Source organism: Lissotriton vulgaris, chromosome 7, assembly GCF_964263255.1.
Source record: "Lissotriton vulgaris chromosome 7, aLisVul1.2, whole genome shotgun sequence".
NCBI lineage: Eukaryota > Metazoa > Chordata > Amphibia > Caudata > Salamandridae > Lissotriton > Lissotriton vulgaris.
In genome coordinates, this window is record NC_141695.1 from 862,347,432 (window position 1) to 862,364,987 (window position 17,556).

Sequence of the window (17,556 nt, forward strand, 5' to 3'; positions counted from 1 at the left end):
ATCTAACCTGACTGCACCCCGGTAGCTTTAATAAGCTTACCAATATTTAAACAACACTTTTGCCCTTTTAAAAAAAAATCGAAATCAATTGTAGCGATAGTGCAGAGTCTGTTTTCCATTACCATTCACCTTTTGCTAAAAAAGACAGGAAACAAATCAACCCTCTGTTTCCGGGGTCTGAGTGGCAGAGAAAGCACAAGTTGTGTACAACCTGCGCAAGAGGTAGAACTAACGAAGTGAGGATACGTCTCTACAAAACCATAACGTATCAGCAATACCGTGTGTATAATGTGGAATGAAAAATTGTCTAGCATTCGCGACAAAGAATTTTCAATTCTATTAAGGACACGGAGGCGAGGATTATGCTTCTCTTATCTTTACTGACCAAAACAGCAGCCAATAGTAAACTTTAAACTTGCATGACCCCGGAAGGACAACCCCCTCCAACAGTCTGCACCAATCATTATCAAGTCCAATACAATAATAGTCCATGTAAAACCGGAACCTTCCTCTTTCTTTGCGATGTCCTCCGCAGTCCAACCAAGACTGTAGCCCAACGTGGCAACTATCGCATTCTCTTGTCCGAAGGGGAAAACTGCTCCACAGCTGAGACCCAGCTCAGTCCGCAGGAATCGTATTCAGGTCTGTTTGTGCTGATCTCCTGAAACGAAAAAATATGTCGTAATGGCTATTCCAACAGCAAGGAATACAACAAGCCATAACATCATTTGGGTGGGAAAATACATCACATCTTCAAATCGATATACCAAGTACATCACTGGCACCCGGGTGGGATAATCCTCGCCTCCGTGTCCTTAATAGAATTGAAAATTCTTTGTCGCGAATGCTAGACAATTTTTCATTCTATGTCAGTCCACGGAGGCTCTGATTATGCTAGTTTAAAGTGTCTCCACCACCACCGAGGCCACATCCACAATAGGTTTATGATAAAACGCTTTAAAAGTAGATTCAGAGGACCAATCAGCCGCAGTCATGATGTCCTGAAGCCGAGAACCGGCACCAAATGATTTTGAGGCCATAGCCCCCCTTACAGAATGAGCTCCAAACTTGGAAGAATCAATACCTGCCAGGCTCAACAACCAGGAAACCCACCTGGCCAGAGTAGCATTGGCGACTGGGCGGAAAGGTTTCTGTAGAGAAATCAATAATTGACCAAAATCTTTCCTAAACTCTCTAGTACAATCCTCATATACTTTCAGACATTTCACTACACACAATTTGCTGTGGTGAGGAAAGGCAGGGTAAGAAATACATTTTGAATGTGTTTTAGTACGTTTTGAAATAGTAAAGGAAACTCCCGTAGGAGTAAATACTCTACCTGCCAAATCCAGCGCTCGAATGTCCGAGACCCTTCTACAAGAAATCAAGCATAGCAGCATCGTAAGCTTCGCTGAGAGTTGTTTCCTAGACAGACCCTCATTAGCCGGCCACGCCGACAAAAAACGCAAGATAACAGAAACGTCCCAAAGCTCCGTATACTTAGGTTGAGGAGGGTTCCTCAACCGGATCCCCCTGACAACCTTACACACCAGTGGGTGTTCCCCAACAGGTCTACCATCCACGTGTGGATGTCCCGCCGAAATGGCTGACCGGAAAGTGTTCACCGATCTGTACGCCAAGCCCGAACGAGCCAAATCTGACAAAAAATTCGCAATCATAGAGATCTGAGATCCCACCGGATCTCCCTGCCGCTCGTTACACCAACCAACCCACCGTCTCCAAGCAGACTCATATCGCTTATGGGTGGAAGGCGCCCATGCCTGTGACAAGAAAAAGAGAGTGTCTTGAGAAACTCCCGGCATTTGCCAGTGTCTCCTGAAAGTCTCCACGCCATGAGAGACAACTGTTCCAGAAGGACCAGCGGATGTCGAAGGCCCACCGGATCCGTCAAAAGGTCTGGAATTGATGAGATTCGCACCGGGGGTGCGCATGCAAGGCTCATCGCGACTGGGAACCACGCTTGGGTTTTCCAACATGGGGAGATCAAGATCACCTCGGCCTTCTGCCTCCGAATCTGAGCAAGAACCCTCGGGATCATGATAAACGGGGGAAAGGCATAAAGAATGCCCATTGTCCATGACTGAAGAAAGGCGTCCGAGCTGATCGCCAGCGGATCCGGACGCCAACTGAAAAAATTGGGTAACTGTCTGTTGAGCCGTGAGGCAAACAGATCTATCACGCACGGACCCCACAGATGGTCCAAAGCCCTGAATATCCTGGGATGCAGCATCCAATCGCTGGCATCCCTCAAATACCGTGAGTTCCAGTCCGCTGTCACGTTGACTGAACCCGGAATGTACTCCGCTGTAACCGATATCTGATGATCCGGGCAATAATGCCAAAAGTCTTTGGCTATCTCCGCAAGGAGACGAGACCTGGTGCCCCCAAGGCGATTGATGTATCGTACCGCGGACACATTGTCCATGCGTAGTAGAATACAACAGGAAATCTTCTGCGGGGAAAGCGTCCGCACTGCAAAAGAACCCGCCAGGAGTTCCAGACAATTGATGTGGAGCCTCAATTCGTCGCGGGACCAACGGCCCCCAGTCTCCACCGAACCGCAACGGGCTCCCCAGCCCCATCGACTCACATCCGACTCTATCACAACCTCTGGGGTGGCAGCAAAGATGGCTCTGCCGTTCCAGGCTTCCAGATGCTCCAACCACCAGTTCATCTCCGTGCGGGCGTCCGTCGATAGCAAAACCTGCTGGGCGTAAGTCACACCCTTGCGAAGATGCAAGTCCTTCAAACGTTGCATCGCCCTGTAGTGTAAGGGACCCAGAAAGATCGCTTAGATGGACGAGGCCAACAGTCCCACCAGGCGAGCCAAAGTCCTCAAAGAAATTGTCGGAGAGACAAGTGCTTTCCTCAATTCCTTCTTGATTGCCAACCTCTTCTTGAGCGGGAGGAGCAATTGGGCCTTCACCGAGTCTACCTGGAATCCCAAGAATTCCATCGTTTGTGAAGGTGTCAGAATGGACTTCTGCAAATTCAACAGGAAACCCAGGTCCTGAAGGAGGTAAATCGTCCAAGACAAATGGAGGGATACCATGTCCGGAGAGGACCCCAGTATCAGGATGTCGTCTAGGTAGACGATCATCCTTACTCCCCTCTCCCTCAAGTATTGAACCACCGGTTTCATCAGTTTGGTGAAACACCAAGGAGCGGACGAGAGGCCAAAGGGCATGGCGGCAAACTGGAACCACTTGTTGCGCCATTGAAATTGAAGAAACCGTCGATGCGGTGGAAAAATGGGCACAGTCAGGTAAGCGTCCTTCAAATCCAGACGTACCATCCAATCTTGTTCTAACAGGATGTCTCGCAGTAGGTGTATGCCTTCCATTTTGAAGTGTCGATACACCACCCATGCGTTGAAATCCCTTAGGTTTAAAACTAAGCGAAAACCCTGGTCTTTCTTTGGGACCACGAAGACCGTGCTCAGAAAGCCGTGAGCGTGCGGCAAAGTTTCCACAATTGCCCCTTTCTCGAGCAAGGCCAGCACCTCTCTGTCTATGAAACTCTGTTCTAGTAGGGAAAAATGCAGTGGCGCGGGCGCTTGACGCTGCGCGGGGGAGGCATAAAACTCTATCTGATACCCTTGGACTGATTGTAACACCCAGGGATCTGATGTCAGCTCCCGCCACCTGTGGACAAACAAGGCCAACCTGCCTCCCAAGTTGTGTTCTGTTGCACAAAGAATTCGTACCTGAATAGGAATTGTCTCCAGAGTTATTTTGTTGTCCTCTGTAATTTCCTCTCTGTCCTCCACCACGACCTCCCCGATTACGGGAGGGGTAGAAATTGGGGCGTCGATATCCTCTGCCTCTCTGTTCGCCTCCACGTGAGGTCTGATTGGAACCTCGGCCGGACCCTCGACCTCGCTGGCGTCCGGCCCTGTCAAAAACACCGGTGTTAAGCACCCTCTTTATCGTGGACTGCGCCTTGTCAAGCGCGGAAAAGGTGGCTACGTACTTGCCCATTTCTTTAACAAACTTGTCTCCGAAGAGCATGCCGTTAGCCAGGGCGCCAGGTTCGTTGGTGGCCATCTCCGCCAATTGGGAATCGATTCGCATCAGAAACGAGCGTCTCCGCTCTGTAGACAACGCCACATTCGCGTTTCCCAGAAAGCACATAGCGCGCTGGGCCCATTCCATGACGTCAGAGGTGTCCATAGGCACGCCCTGTTCTTTGGCCTTGACTGCCGCCTCAAGAATCTTAGTAAGGGGTCCAGAGATGTCCAGAAGCTTGTCCTGGCACCCCCGCCATGCTCTATCCAGTCCCTTTTTAGGATCCTTAGCAAACTTCCTCATGAATGCAGTCATAGTGGGGTCAAGGTCCGGAGTATCCGCCACCTTCCCCGTCACTGAAGGTCTGGGGCATTCTGACCTCAGAGTGGCACGAACCCCACTCTCAAATCCCTGGCGCAAGTTTTTGGCGACATAATGCGCAACTTCGACACAAGGCACCCATTCCGTGGATCTAGGGTGAACTATGTTATTGGGGTCAAAAAGAAGGTTCCTAGGGACCTGACTATCGTCCGCCTTGTAAGCCGTGTGTTTAGTTTTCTTAAACTTCTTTCTAGGAGCTAAGGAATCCACATCTGAGTCTGACGTACCAGGCGGCGTCGAGGAGGAGTCCCCCGAGGTCTGAACGGCCATAGAGCCATGGTCCCTCATCACTGACTTGGCCATCTCCGCTATCCTATGGGCCTGGGGTTGATCTGAGGTATCCCCCTTACGTGAGGATTTACCCTTCCTCTTGCCCGAGTGATGGGACTTTGTAAAAGGCTTTAACGCCTTAATCAGGGCCTTGCTTACAGAGCTCTGGTCGTGGGTAGCCAGAGCCTCACCTAGATTCTCCTCCAGTAATTCTTCCTCAGGCTCATACTCTTTATATTCATTAAATTCGACCCACTGGTCGTCCTCCTCGGCGTAATACGCCATATCCGATTTACAGGAGGTGTGGAGGAGATTAAAGGGGGGGGAGTAGCCCAGGGGTGTCGCCTCTACACACACACAAAGCAACTCCAGTTGCCACACACACTACAGAGGCAGGACGATCTATGGTGGAAGGAGACCCCTTGTAGAATTCACAGAACTCCCCTCGAGCAAAGCTCTGTTCCGGACACGCTCCGGTCATCGTTAATATGAAGCCAGGGATTTATGCAGTCTATAGCGCGCCAAACGCGAGGAGCCGGTAAACTCAAAAACGGAACTCGGCTCCTCGCGCATGCGCGTATTACCTGGGGCACACACTCGACTGCTCCCTGTGCGCGGCGAAGCCGCGTCTGCCTCCTCCTACTCCACCGCCCCCTAACGCCCTCAGGCACTCAGCGCACGCCGCAGGCCGGCAGACCTGGAATGAAAACCCGACGTAGAGAGAGGAAAAAAAACGCTCGCAAGGCGCAAAGACGGAAAGCGCAATCGCGCTACAAGCAGTTGTGCACTCGATCATACACGCTCACCAGAAAATCCAAAAATACACACCATAAACCCTCATTCATAAGCAAAAATAAGGGAAAGGGCCTTAACTCGCTGCTGCAGCAGCAAAGAAAGAGAAAGGTTCCGGTTTTACATGGACTATTATTGTATTGGACTTGATAATGATTGGTGCAGACTGTTGGAGGGGGTTGTCCTTCCAGGGTCATGCAAGTTTAAAGTTTACTATTGGCTGCTGTTTTGGTCAGTAAAGATAAGAGAAGCATAATCAGAGCCTCCGTGGACTGACATAGAATATGTGTATTTAATTTCCCAGCAGGTACCGCCTTCTCAGCAGGCCCGAGGAGGTTTTTAAATGAACACGAACAAGGTATGCGTTTTTGGGGGCAATGGCGAATAGTAACCAGTTGTTTTCTAATACCGAGGATCACAAGTGTGTGAATCATTGAGTTAGCAACTTTTAAAATACCCACTCGCCACTCGTTATGGAAAGCACCACCGGTGAGGTCAATATTTATTGCAGTGGGCATTGGTGTAGTTTACGCTTATTGCAAATAACGCACACCTCTTTTCTCACTCTCAGAGGATGGCGCCCCACCTACTTGAGCCACCGTTTCAATATTTTTGATAGATATACAGTGCCTGTGATGGTCTTAAAACTGCAACTCGGGATAGACTTCAAACTTTAATATCTGCCAACAATACCACACGTACGAAATGCATGAAAAGTTTTTCTCGTAGCTACAAACTCTTAGCTGATTCTGCACACAAAGATTAATGGGTCAACACATTAGGCATGGGAACTGACCTTCACACTACCTTTGCTCATTAGACCAATAGAATCTGAACATAAAAGAATACGTTCAATGAGAGAAGATTTGACAATGGGGAATGAGGGAATTTTGCCATTTGTAACAACGAATTGCCATTTTTAAGCTTCTTTATATTTCTTCTGTGATTAAAGCACAACAGCTTCTATCCATGATATCGCACAATGACGTTATCTATACATGTTTGTATTGTCTATCTTGTCTCCCTCCCTCCCTTTTCCCTTTTATATCTACAGGTACATAAAGATCTTCCTACATTCAGGGGCAACAACCCCTATAATTACCCTAAAATAGAGGGTTACCCTTAGATTTTTTTCACTAAATATTTTTCACTATAGATTCTAGGTCCTGAAGAAAGCCAACTTGACCCCCTATGGGCAGTTCGTGGCTGAAACATTTCGACCTTTTTATGGACATTATATAATGCGGAAGCCCCATAATTCATCTTCCTACGCACGCCAAGTCTTTTAACCAGGCTTGCTCTCAAGAACCAATAAAAATATGTTCAGTCTGGTCATTTAAGCCTTTTTAATAAGTACTTCTCACTTACATTTTGCATCACTACTCACTACTGTACTAACCAATGGTTTACCTCCAGATGGAGGAAGCATACAATCAAACCCTATGATGATGCTGTCACGTTGCTAACAATAAGGCAGAGAACCAAGATACACTGCCTTGGTACGTGAATGAGGGTTTTTTATTGGTATCAGAACCGAATAGTAAACAAACCCTGGTTACTCAGGACAAGTGATCCCTTCCCCCATTGATTTTTTGGCACTTAATTAGTCCCTATTGTTCAGGCACAAAAGGCGTGTCTTTTGCAGATTAAAAAAACATTCAAACACTGTATTTTTATAACAGCCATTGGAGCATTTATAGGGCGGAGTTCTTTTAGGTCAGAACTTCCTTTGTGGGGGGGATGTATCAAGCGTCCATTAGCTGGCTGTATCACTCACCAGTGTTTCCTGAAGTGAAAAGAATGGCTGAAATTAATACATAAAACGGCCAGTATCTTATGAGCCTCTGCTTCCGTTTTCAGGAAGGCCTGCCTAGTGAGACTCAAGTAATGACCAAAACATAGCATGCCAAAGAATTCGGTATTCGCAATGCTGCAATGTTTCTGCTGTTGTCAGTGGCAAAGAAACTCAAACACATTAGTAGGGAGATATGTATGTAAGGTCGAGATTTGGCAGTCTACATTTTGTCATTGTTTTTGCAAAATATGTTTATATACCCAGTGGAACCCCTGCCATCCTTTTTGGCTAGCTGTTTTACCCTAGAATTCAAAACAGGCCGCAGTCCAACAATCAATCAAAAAATAATAATAATAATACTTGGATTTGTATAGCATGGCTAATCAAATGCCAGGGTCTCTAGGCACTGTCTAATGATTTATCCAGAATCACAAGATGTTGAGCCGACGCAGAGACTCGAACCTGGATCCCCAGCTCTACCATCTTTACCCTCACTTTTCAGGCCCACTCGATCTGTCCTCATCAGAAAGAACTGCCATAAGTACTTTCTATGCTGACAAAAAACAACCACATTGCAGCAGTTTTGCACTGTCTGTTTTGCCGAGGAGCATTAAAGAAAGCTAGTCACACATCTTTGCACTGATAGCCAATGGAGTCATCGTAAGGCAATCATGGATGCACATGGAAAGCACACCTAAACGAACTCAGCCGCTGTTGGTTCAGATTTTTAATCGACTGTGTTCAAGGAAGGAAGTGAAGATGATGGTGCACAAGGTGGCACACCTCCACATCCAGAGGTCAGGACACTAAGCCCTGCCTTTAGCTTGTTTGCATCAACAACCTCAACCTGGGACAGGTACGTCTTTCCTGCTCTTTTCCACTTTGGTACCACACCATCAGGAAAGTCCATTGCCATTCATTATGCCACTTGTCAAAAAACATGATCAAGGCGCTGTTCACAAAAAATAAGTCCGAAGCCACCTTATTACCCCTTTGTGCAGTGGTGATGAGACCAGATATTTTCTTTGGTGGAAGGAGAAGGATTTCAAGAATTTAGAGTGTCTAAAATGGAAGGTTCCACACTAGACCTATTTGTCCGCTGTCACTGGGCCAGAGCTGCACCGGACTATACTAGCTGTTGAATGAGGTGCCCTGACAGATGGCTGTGCACACTATTCGCCGCCAACATATAGAGCCGTGGCCATGCCACAAGCCACATCTGCATCAGTGCCTACTGGGCTACTTTTAAGGCGTTTCAATCAAGAGTCCTAACCACCTGTCTGAGATGGCTGGCATTCATTTACATGCGACCATCATAAGCTTCAGCAGGGAGACAGCACACACAGAAATCTAGAGAAATTCAATGACAAATCTATTCTGTTCATGCACATTGCATTACCAAGCAAACGGCTCCTGCAGAAGTGCTCAATTGGCCTGAAATGCTTTGAGAAAGCTCCTAGAATAAGATGATGGATTCGCTTTTCTCTTCTTAATTCGTACGGATTTAACTGTCCTATACAAAGAGTATGGACATTTGGCAAAGTACTCCAGCACGTGCATTGGATCTAAATCTCACTTGAAGGATACATCCTGCTTTATGAAGATTTTGTAAGCCATTGCAACTTCACTAGATAATTATATGAGTTTCTTTAAGATAAATAGAAACCCCTAAGGGTATAAATGGGTGCGTGGGGACCTTTAGGAAGGACGCCTAAATGTTATGTTTCTATATTTCCAAAGTGTGATTGTGTCAGGACACCACACCATCTCACCCTAAAATGTGTTTACTGGGCATTTAAGGGTATTCATTCAGCATCAAGGAACTTCACTCGAAATGCAGCGGCAAGGATGGTAACTGGAGCAAATCAATCTGAACACATATCTCCCTCACTGAAAAGTCTAAAATGGCTACCGATCGAAGCATGCTGTTACTTCAAAACTGCCAATCTCACCCACAAACTTCTACACACTGGAAAACCAACCTACCTCACGTCCAAACTCACAAAGGCAGGCCAAACAAGACATCTAAGAAGATCCAAAAGATCTTTCCTCACATCCCCCCCCCCCCCCCCCCGTAAAACATAAAACGCCCTCTCACGTTCTTTCTCTGGCAGTGCCCCCAGATTTTGAAATCCTCTCCCAATGAATTTATATCAGAACAAACCCCTCCTTCATGACTTCAAGAGATAATTGAAAGAATTCCTGCTCAATCAACACCTCAAGCATCCGGAAAATAACACCAATCTCGCCTTACTACCTCGTCCCATGCAGGTATCTGCCCAAGCATTCTTCAATGGCTTGACACTTGAATTACACTGCATGATAAGGACTGACAATGCCTCTGACAATGTTGTAAAGTATTGCTATTGACTGGCATTGCCTGACGATGTTGTAAAGCGCTCTAGACAACTCTCTCAATAAATAAATAAATAAAGTAATTCTCACTAGAAGTTTGACTCTGCCAAGGTCACCCAGACTGGAGGATATGCGTGTCTTCTAAGGTCACCCAGTGCTCCCAGAGCCCAGCTGGGCAGGAGTAGCAACAACAGCATCAGCTAGGATGGGGATCTGCCTGTCCTGTTAGAGTGGGCGGTGCTACATCATTCCTGGCTCAGCCTGCACCCTGGGGTGCTGGTAATCCCCCCCTCCCCAGAAGATGCATCAATTATTCGACAGAGAAGATGAACTCCAAGGGTTGCCATTGAGAAGCTGGCGTTTCTAGCCCCTTCTTCAAACGAACGGTGCACTACCCTATGGGACCAGAAGAAGGGCCCTGCTGGGGCTAGAAATATAATGTACAATACCAGACTTCATGTCATCTAGAGCAGTTATTTGGAAAGGCTCAAATGAACGGCGTACTCCCACTGAGAGGGGCACACTGTCGTGTTTTCGTTTCTCCATTTCAGTGGAATAAATGAACTGACACTTGGTCTGTGCATGGAGAATGGGCGTCTTTTTATTCAATTCAATAATGCTTCATTAGGATGAACCACATGCAAGTCCTGCCAAAACTTTCCGTATTCACACTCCCTGCATCAAGTCCACCTATACATTTTTGAGGCGTTGATGACGTCAGGATAATGTGTCTGGTATGCTCCCCCAACCAAGTCACTACTAATATTTCTGCTGTGGACATGAAGTGCTGTGAAACCTGGTTAGGTGGAGTTCGCGCTATGGAAGACAACAAACCAATAAAAAAAAGACGAGATGTCCATGCCTTTTCTTCTATCAACTCTTAGATTTCTTCCAAGAGAATGTGGGAGGGCTGTGTGCATGTGGAAGGGATAATAAACACGAAGAGCTCCTCGCCAGAGTCGGCCAATTGGCGTTTTAACTGATAACGAAGGAACATATATCAGGCCATAAACTGGAGTATTCCTCTAGGAAACTCTCGTTTATTGCTTTGACAGGCGAATTCCTTAAGCCACCATGGCGGAGATAACCTCAGAGGCCAGGCCTGCTGAGCCATAAAATGGGCAGAAGGTCAATTGGAACCAACAGACACCGAGTGCTTTGAATTTCACACCAACCTGCATGTGAGGAAAGTGCCCACCACAGAGAAGTGGGTGGTGTAACTGTTGGGTGGGAGAGGGGTCAGCCGGGGTTGCAAAGGATGGCAGGGAAGGCATAGTCACAAGTAGAGATGGAAAATATAAGAAATCTTGTAATCTACACGTATTGATTTATTTGTATCAATTGATGCATTTTCATTTAGTGCATACATTACCCAAAGCTGTTAGAGCTCTTTGCATTAGACATATATATGTCGTTACATGGATAGTTACCGAGGGTTCAAGATGACCAAATATTACAAAAAAATAGTAACATTAGGTCAAGAATGACAAAATGGTAAATCATTACTGAAAAAAAAATTGCACAAGACGTATATCCAGCTGTGAAAAGGTTGTAAGCGTCTGATCTGATGAAACGGAGGTAGTGAGGTCTGTGCCAAGAGGTGAGTGAACATGTCACTGGAGAGAATTAGCTGTGGTGTCTTAGCTAAAATAAGGTTGAAGGAGGAAGGCTTTCAGGTCCCGTTTCAAGGTCGCCAGTAAGGTGGTAGTGCTGTGAGTTTGGAGATAGTGAGTTCCAAATTTTAGTTGCACTTCCCGAGACGGATTGTGCAAGGAGTCGTTCATATTCTAAAGGTTAGGGGTTCTAGCAGGAATGGTTTGACATTTCACGATGATCTATCAGCTGATACCGTGAGTTTGTCCGCCAGGTAATGGGGAGTGGATGCGTGTACGGCCTTATGGGTGATGCAAGTAGTATTGCATCCCTAACTTCAATGGGAAACCAGCGGAGACTGGCCATCATTGGCCCCATTCACCAAGCGTGCTGCCGAGTGTAGGATCGATTTCGTGGGGGTGGGGGCCCGGGGGGGGGGGGGGGGGGTGAGGGAGGGGGTGAAATGGGTTTTGGGGCGACCAGTCAAGAGAGAGTTACTAAAGGCGATTCTAGAGACGTTAGTTGAGCTCTGGGCAGCCCAAGAATGGGTATCACTTTTCAGTCTGACTTGAATTATGCGGATCTCATAATTGGCATGGACAGCAGCTATTTCGCACATATGAGGCATGAATCATGGCGGGCAAAGTCTGAATTGTACTGGCAAGGGGTCACTTTTCAGATTTTGGACTTCTATAGAGAGCCCAGAAATTCTTTGAGGTAGTTGAGGTACAGCTGCAGGAGACCACTAGAACATATACACTTCTGTCTCATATAGACCCGTAGCTCTTCAAAGACAAACAAGTCAGGGATAAGTTAAGAGACCGAACAGAGCACTACTTCTCAGAAAATGTGGGAACGGTGGCCCGGCTTTCGTGCTCTGGGAGGCCTGCAAAATGGTAATAAGAGTATATGCTCAGGAGGAAAAAGGAAAGACCACAGGCTTCCATAGAAAGAACTTGAGAGGGAAATCACCCGGTTAGAAACTACAGCCAAGCAACCCGGGGTGTCAGACACACAGGTCAGTCATTTAATCTGCCTTAAATAACAGGAGATGCGTGATATTGTGGAAGGGAAAGCCAGGGCGAACAGTGGAGAATCTATGAAGTGGGTGACAAGGCTACTGAACTGATGGCATGGTTTGAAAAAAGAGACAGAAAATAACTGGGTGTTAGAGATCAGTGCCATGCACGGTGAGATCTGTAGGATTGGTGAGGAGATAGCCACAGCCTTCGTGAACCACTATCAACAACTATTTAATGTCCACATCCAATGGATCGGGGTCAGATTGCTCTGAACTCCTGCAAGGTGCTAGCCTTCCCACATTAATTAGCTCTGGGGGATTGGGAGGAGATGGACAATGATGTCACTGTAGCAGAAATAAGCGGTGTGATTTGAACCTTACAGTTGAGCAAGGCAGCTGGGCCTACCGTCTGCCGGCTGAATTGTATAAGGGAGTAGCAACGTTGGCGTCTCTGCATATGCTTGGTATGTTCCAGGAGGTGCTGGAGTGGGGTAGCCTAACATTGGACCAGTGGCAAGCCATGTGGTGGTCATTCCAAAGCAGGGCGAATCCCTGGCGGAATGCACTTCCTATAGGCCAATCTCACTACTGAATACGGAAGCAAAGGTGCTGGCAAAGGTATTAGTGACCAGACTCAACAGAGTGATAACATCTATAATTCACCCCAATCAGTCGGACTTTATGCTTGACAGAAGTACTAGGTTTAATTTGCGATTACTTTTTGGGGTATTGCACATTACCAAGAGTATGCCGGACGAGGATGCAGTGCTCCTGTCATGAGACCCCAATATGGTGTTCAAAAGCATTGAATGGCCATACCTGTTCGCGGTACTGGAGTGTTTCAGTTTTGGTCCTAGATTGTGTGCTTGGGTTCTGCTCCTCTACACAAACCCTCTGGCTAGAGTGCAAGTGAATGGGGTGGTGTACAGACAGGTGGCGCTGTACAAGGATAGGAGACAGGGGTGCCTGCTTTCCCCCATGCTCTTTGCTATCACGTTGGAGCCCCTGGCGGTATGGTTTAGGGGAGATCCACTGATAAGAGGAATTTCTGTAGGGGGGGGCTGGGAGGAGAACATATCATTGTATGCTGATGACATACTATTATATGTCACAAACACCCGGTTCTCAACAAATCACATACTTCATATATTCTAACTGTTCTGCAGTTATTCTGGCTACCTGATAAATTGGGATAAGTCTCTTGTGTTTGCCGGGGCGACTAAGTTCTTTGGTTGGGAGGGCAGACTGACTGAACGGACCCCCCTGTGAGACAGCGACCTCCTACGAGAGGTGGGCGGGCTGCAGGGTTTCCGCCTGTGGATGCTACAGGGTACAGGGTATTAACCACTTAGGATGCGTCTGGAGAGGACAAACGATGGTGAAAATTGGCGGACCTACAGACAGAATACGAAATGTCAGATTCAGCTAAGTTACCATACTGGCAACTAAAACATGCACTGAAGACCCACATTCTGATGGGCGATCTGTTTACCTGAGTACATGCCGCTCTTGGACTGGGTGCTTTTATATACAAAAGATAATGAATAACACCCCATACCACCTGGGGGCCCTTAGGGAGACTTGGGAGACAGAGATCGGTGTCCTGGAAGATGATGACTGGGTGGAGGCAATGCAGAGCTCCTAGGAGGTGGCCACAAGAGCAAAGTTTCACCTCATGCAACTCCGAATCTTACACAGATCATACACCACCCGGACAATGCTCCACTGTATGGGTGGGAGAAATACTGATAGTTGCATAAAGGGCTGTGGTGGGGTGGTACCTTTTTTTACACACTGTGGAACTTCACCTTGCTCCAGCAATATTGGGATGAGATAGCTCGAGTAATGATCGAGGTGTTGGGTTAAGAGGTCCCACTAGATATTCGAAGGCATATATTATGCGTGACAGGGGATACCCTATGGCCGAAAAACACCAAGATATGGTTAATGTTAGCCGATTTAGTAGCTAAAAGGAATATCGCCAGGAGATGGGGCAGCACAAACCCCAAGGGTCACAGACTAGGAGGCGGACGGTGACTGGTGCTGCACAGCTGAAAAAGTTGTTTACCAAACCCGGGGGTGCCTGAGGAAATGGGGCAAAGTGTGGGATAAGTGGGCGGAATATAGAGGGATTTGAAGTATCATAATAGCGTGCGGTTTTGTGGGAAGGGAAGACACGAATAATCTCTTAACTGTAATAATATGCCATTGGGCTCGGGATCCTTGAAACTCTTTTGTCTTGGAACAACTGATTTAACCATAAGTGACGGACCTATCAACCTTGCCGAAAGTAACATCATGTTTCTGTGTACATATGATGAGTAGCTGAGCATCTGTTCAATAAAAATAATTTCGAACAAAATACGGGGCATATTATCAAGGGGGTTTATCTCCGCTTTTTTGGCTTTAAAAGCCAAGCAAGCGGAGATAAAATTATCTCCCTATTACCTAGCTGTCGCCAACACCAGTTAGCGACAGCTAGTAGGAGATAGCGACCATCTTGGGTCCCACTTTGCATGTCAGTGATATTTATCACTAATGACATGCAAAGTGGGCGTGCCAAGATGTTAGCGACTAGAAACAGTCGCTAACATCGCTATCTCCTATTACCAACTTTTGGAGATATTCGCAGTAAGCGCGAATATCTCCAAAAGCTAACACCTGCCCTGAGCAGTTCTTAGCCCTGTTATCCAATGGGAGGTGGATAACATGGCTAAGAGCATTAGCTCGGTAATGCATGAATATCGCTGACTTTTCAGCGATATTCATGCATTGCGGCCGATTTTTATCACATTTGCGATAAACCTTGGTAATACCAAGGTTTATCTGCGATAAAAATCGCCGCAGCTCAGCGGAAATTTTTTGTCTCTAACCAAGCAATAGCGATAATTATCGCTATTGCTTGGTAATATGCCCCTACATTCGTTGAGGTACATCACATTATGTGATAAATGTGTATTCATGCAGGGGTGCATGGGTTAAGATAAAGTCACTGTTAGCCAAACCCATCTGTGGCACATGAAAGCACATGGTAGCCCTGTGCCTCACATTAAACGGCTTTTCACCAAAGGTGTTCTGACCAGCTCGTCTAACAAAATTGGCAGCAGCAAGCTTTCAATAAAAGAAACCCAATGAACACAGGATGGCATCATAAAATGAATGGAAGTTATAAATAACCACTTAAAGTACTTCGCATGAAACAAACAGTAACTTAAGTGATTGTGATTTACCCAAAAAACAATAATCCCATTTGCAGAAATAAATCTATAGTTTTCAAATCTATTTTCACAAAGCTCTCCAGAGTTGAAAATGGCACAATTGGGATGGCTGTGCATAATGCAGGAGCAGAGTATAATGAACATTTTTGGTGATTTTTGGGAGCTAACCCCAATGAATATTATCTTTTTTCCAGGCCAGCAATCAGACTTCTATAGGCAATTGAATGAGCTGGAGAAGCAGATTGATATTGTCCGGCAAACTTTTTTGGCACCTTGTTTCAATCATCCATGAGCAGAGGGACATGTCATTATGGTCTGAGGAGACTTTAACACCAAACCCAACGACACCATGACCAACTTAGATGCATTGCATAATCATGTTATCAGTAGACTAACCTATCCACTAACTTATTTAAGTCATTGCTCATGGAGAAGAGCTTCTCTAATGTCTCTCATGCTAAAAAATGATCTCCGCCCACTAAATGGATCGATGCCTTTGGGCTCACCAAATCTTTCAATCAGAAGGGTACACACGCTTGAGAGCTTATATTCTAATCAATTTGGATTAATGGGTGAGGGTCGATTACTTTGTAATTGAACAAAGAATTGAGAGTGAACATGATCCCCTGATAGCATGCCTGAGTGTGCCAACAAGGACAAATCAGAACTTTACTCTCATCCCAGAGCTGCGGTAAAGCGCACTGCAATTAACAACAAACAGGAAATCCATTTTATTGCATAAGCTTAATAGGCCAAAACCGGGCACTGCTAGAGCCTTAAACTTTGAGCAAAATTACTCAATGACTACCAGGAGTTGAGATTTCAATGCACTAGAGATCGTTCTAGGTTTGAAACTTGAATTAGCCTGACTCGGAGGCATTGTGGCATGCAGCCAGAACCGGGTAGTAGGAACGCCAGTAATTGCAACCCTCTGTACATAGAATGGTTCCACCAGAAGTGCAGCAAGCTAAAATGGGCACTTTCATTGGCACTGAAAACAAGTCGTGATACTCCTGATGGAGAAACCATTTAAAAGAACTAAGGCAAGTACAAGCCTCTTGCTAAATTTAAACAAGCATTGGCATAGCCAATAGGTCTCACGTTTGGGACCTTACAAGTATTTAATTATGCAGCACAATATCTTTAGTGCAAAATCAACTGTTGCATGGCTAAACACTTATAATGTCCCGAAGGCGAGACCTATTGGCTTTGCCAATGCTTGTATGGTTTGTGATGGGCAAATGTAGGCAGTATTGCTTTAGGGATTGGGGTCTCCTTGCACCTCAGCGGTTCAATGTGCTTCAGGCTATGGGTTGTGCTCTAAATTTAGGGTGTTGGCTGCACACTTTTATGCTATTTCATTTGCACACCATATATGTTGTGAGACGCCATTACGATGGATTGCATTTAGTTTTTCCTTCTGGCATTTTGTAAATATTTGTACTTTTGTACCTATACTTCAATATGTATTAAAGTGTTTTTCCTTTTTTAAAGGAGAACGACTTGAGTGTTGCCTGATGCGTTGCTGAGTTCTGAATTTGTAGCTCACAGCACCTCTCAGTCAGTCTTGGACTGCAACACCTTGCTACGAGGAGAGTCAAGGGCTTTCAAGGGATATCCCAAGCTAGATGACACACACAGCTTCATGTGGTGGTTCCCTAGCCAAGTGTGTAGCAGTGCAAAGTGATCAGTAGTAGCACACACAAAAATGTGCTCGGTGATCGTCTGTGCATGTGTGTTCAGAGATCTCACCCATGTGTTCTCGCTTGTGCGCTAAGTTCTGTTGCATGAAGCATTATCATCAGAGGATATTTGATCGCAACTGCGTTCTCGAGCGCTGAGCTGTAGGTGAAAGATAAAGGTACAGTGCTACTACTGGTTTTAAATATTGGGTGCACTAACGTGCTTTGCAGCCCGTGCACAGCCTGTGTTCATGTCAGAGTCTGTCACTTGAACGACTCGCCCACTGACCGGGAACTGGCATCGTAATAAAGCAAGCGAGGCTTGTAATTATGAATGCCAGTACAAAGGCCATACATAAAGAAGGACTTCCAAAAGAAGAAAAAGAAAGGGAGATATCCCTGAAGTGGTTTAGTGTCTATG

At 46.1% G+C, this 17,556-nt stretch overlaps 1 protein-coding gene across 1 annotated transcript; it reads right to left on the reverse strand.

Moving 5' to 3' along the window:
• Nucleotides 1-638: 638 nt before the first annotated feature.
• LOC147702578 (uncharacterized) lies at nucleotides 639-4,964 on the reverse strand. Its single transcript, XM_086928805.1, has 2 exons — nucleotides 3,728-4,964; nucleotides 639-661 (listed from the first exon to the last, which is right to left on the reverse strand). Exons 1-2 carry the CDS (start codon nucleotides 4,962-4,964, stop codon nucleotides 639-641), a joined length of 1,260 nt encoding a protein of 419 aa, XP_086784931.1.
• Between the last annotated feature and the right edge of the window lie 12,592 nt (nucleotides 4,965-17,556).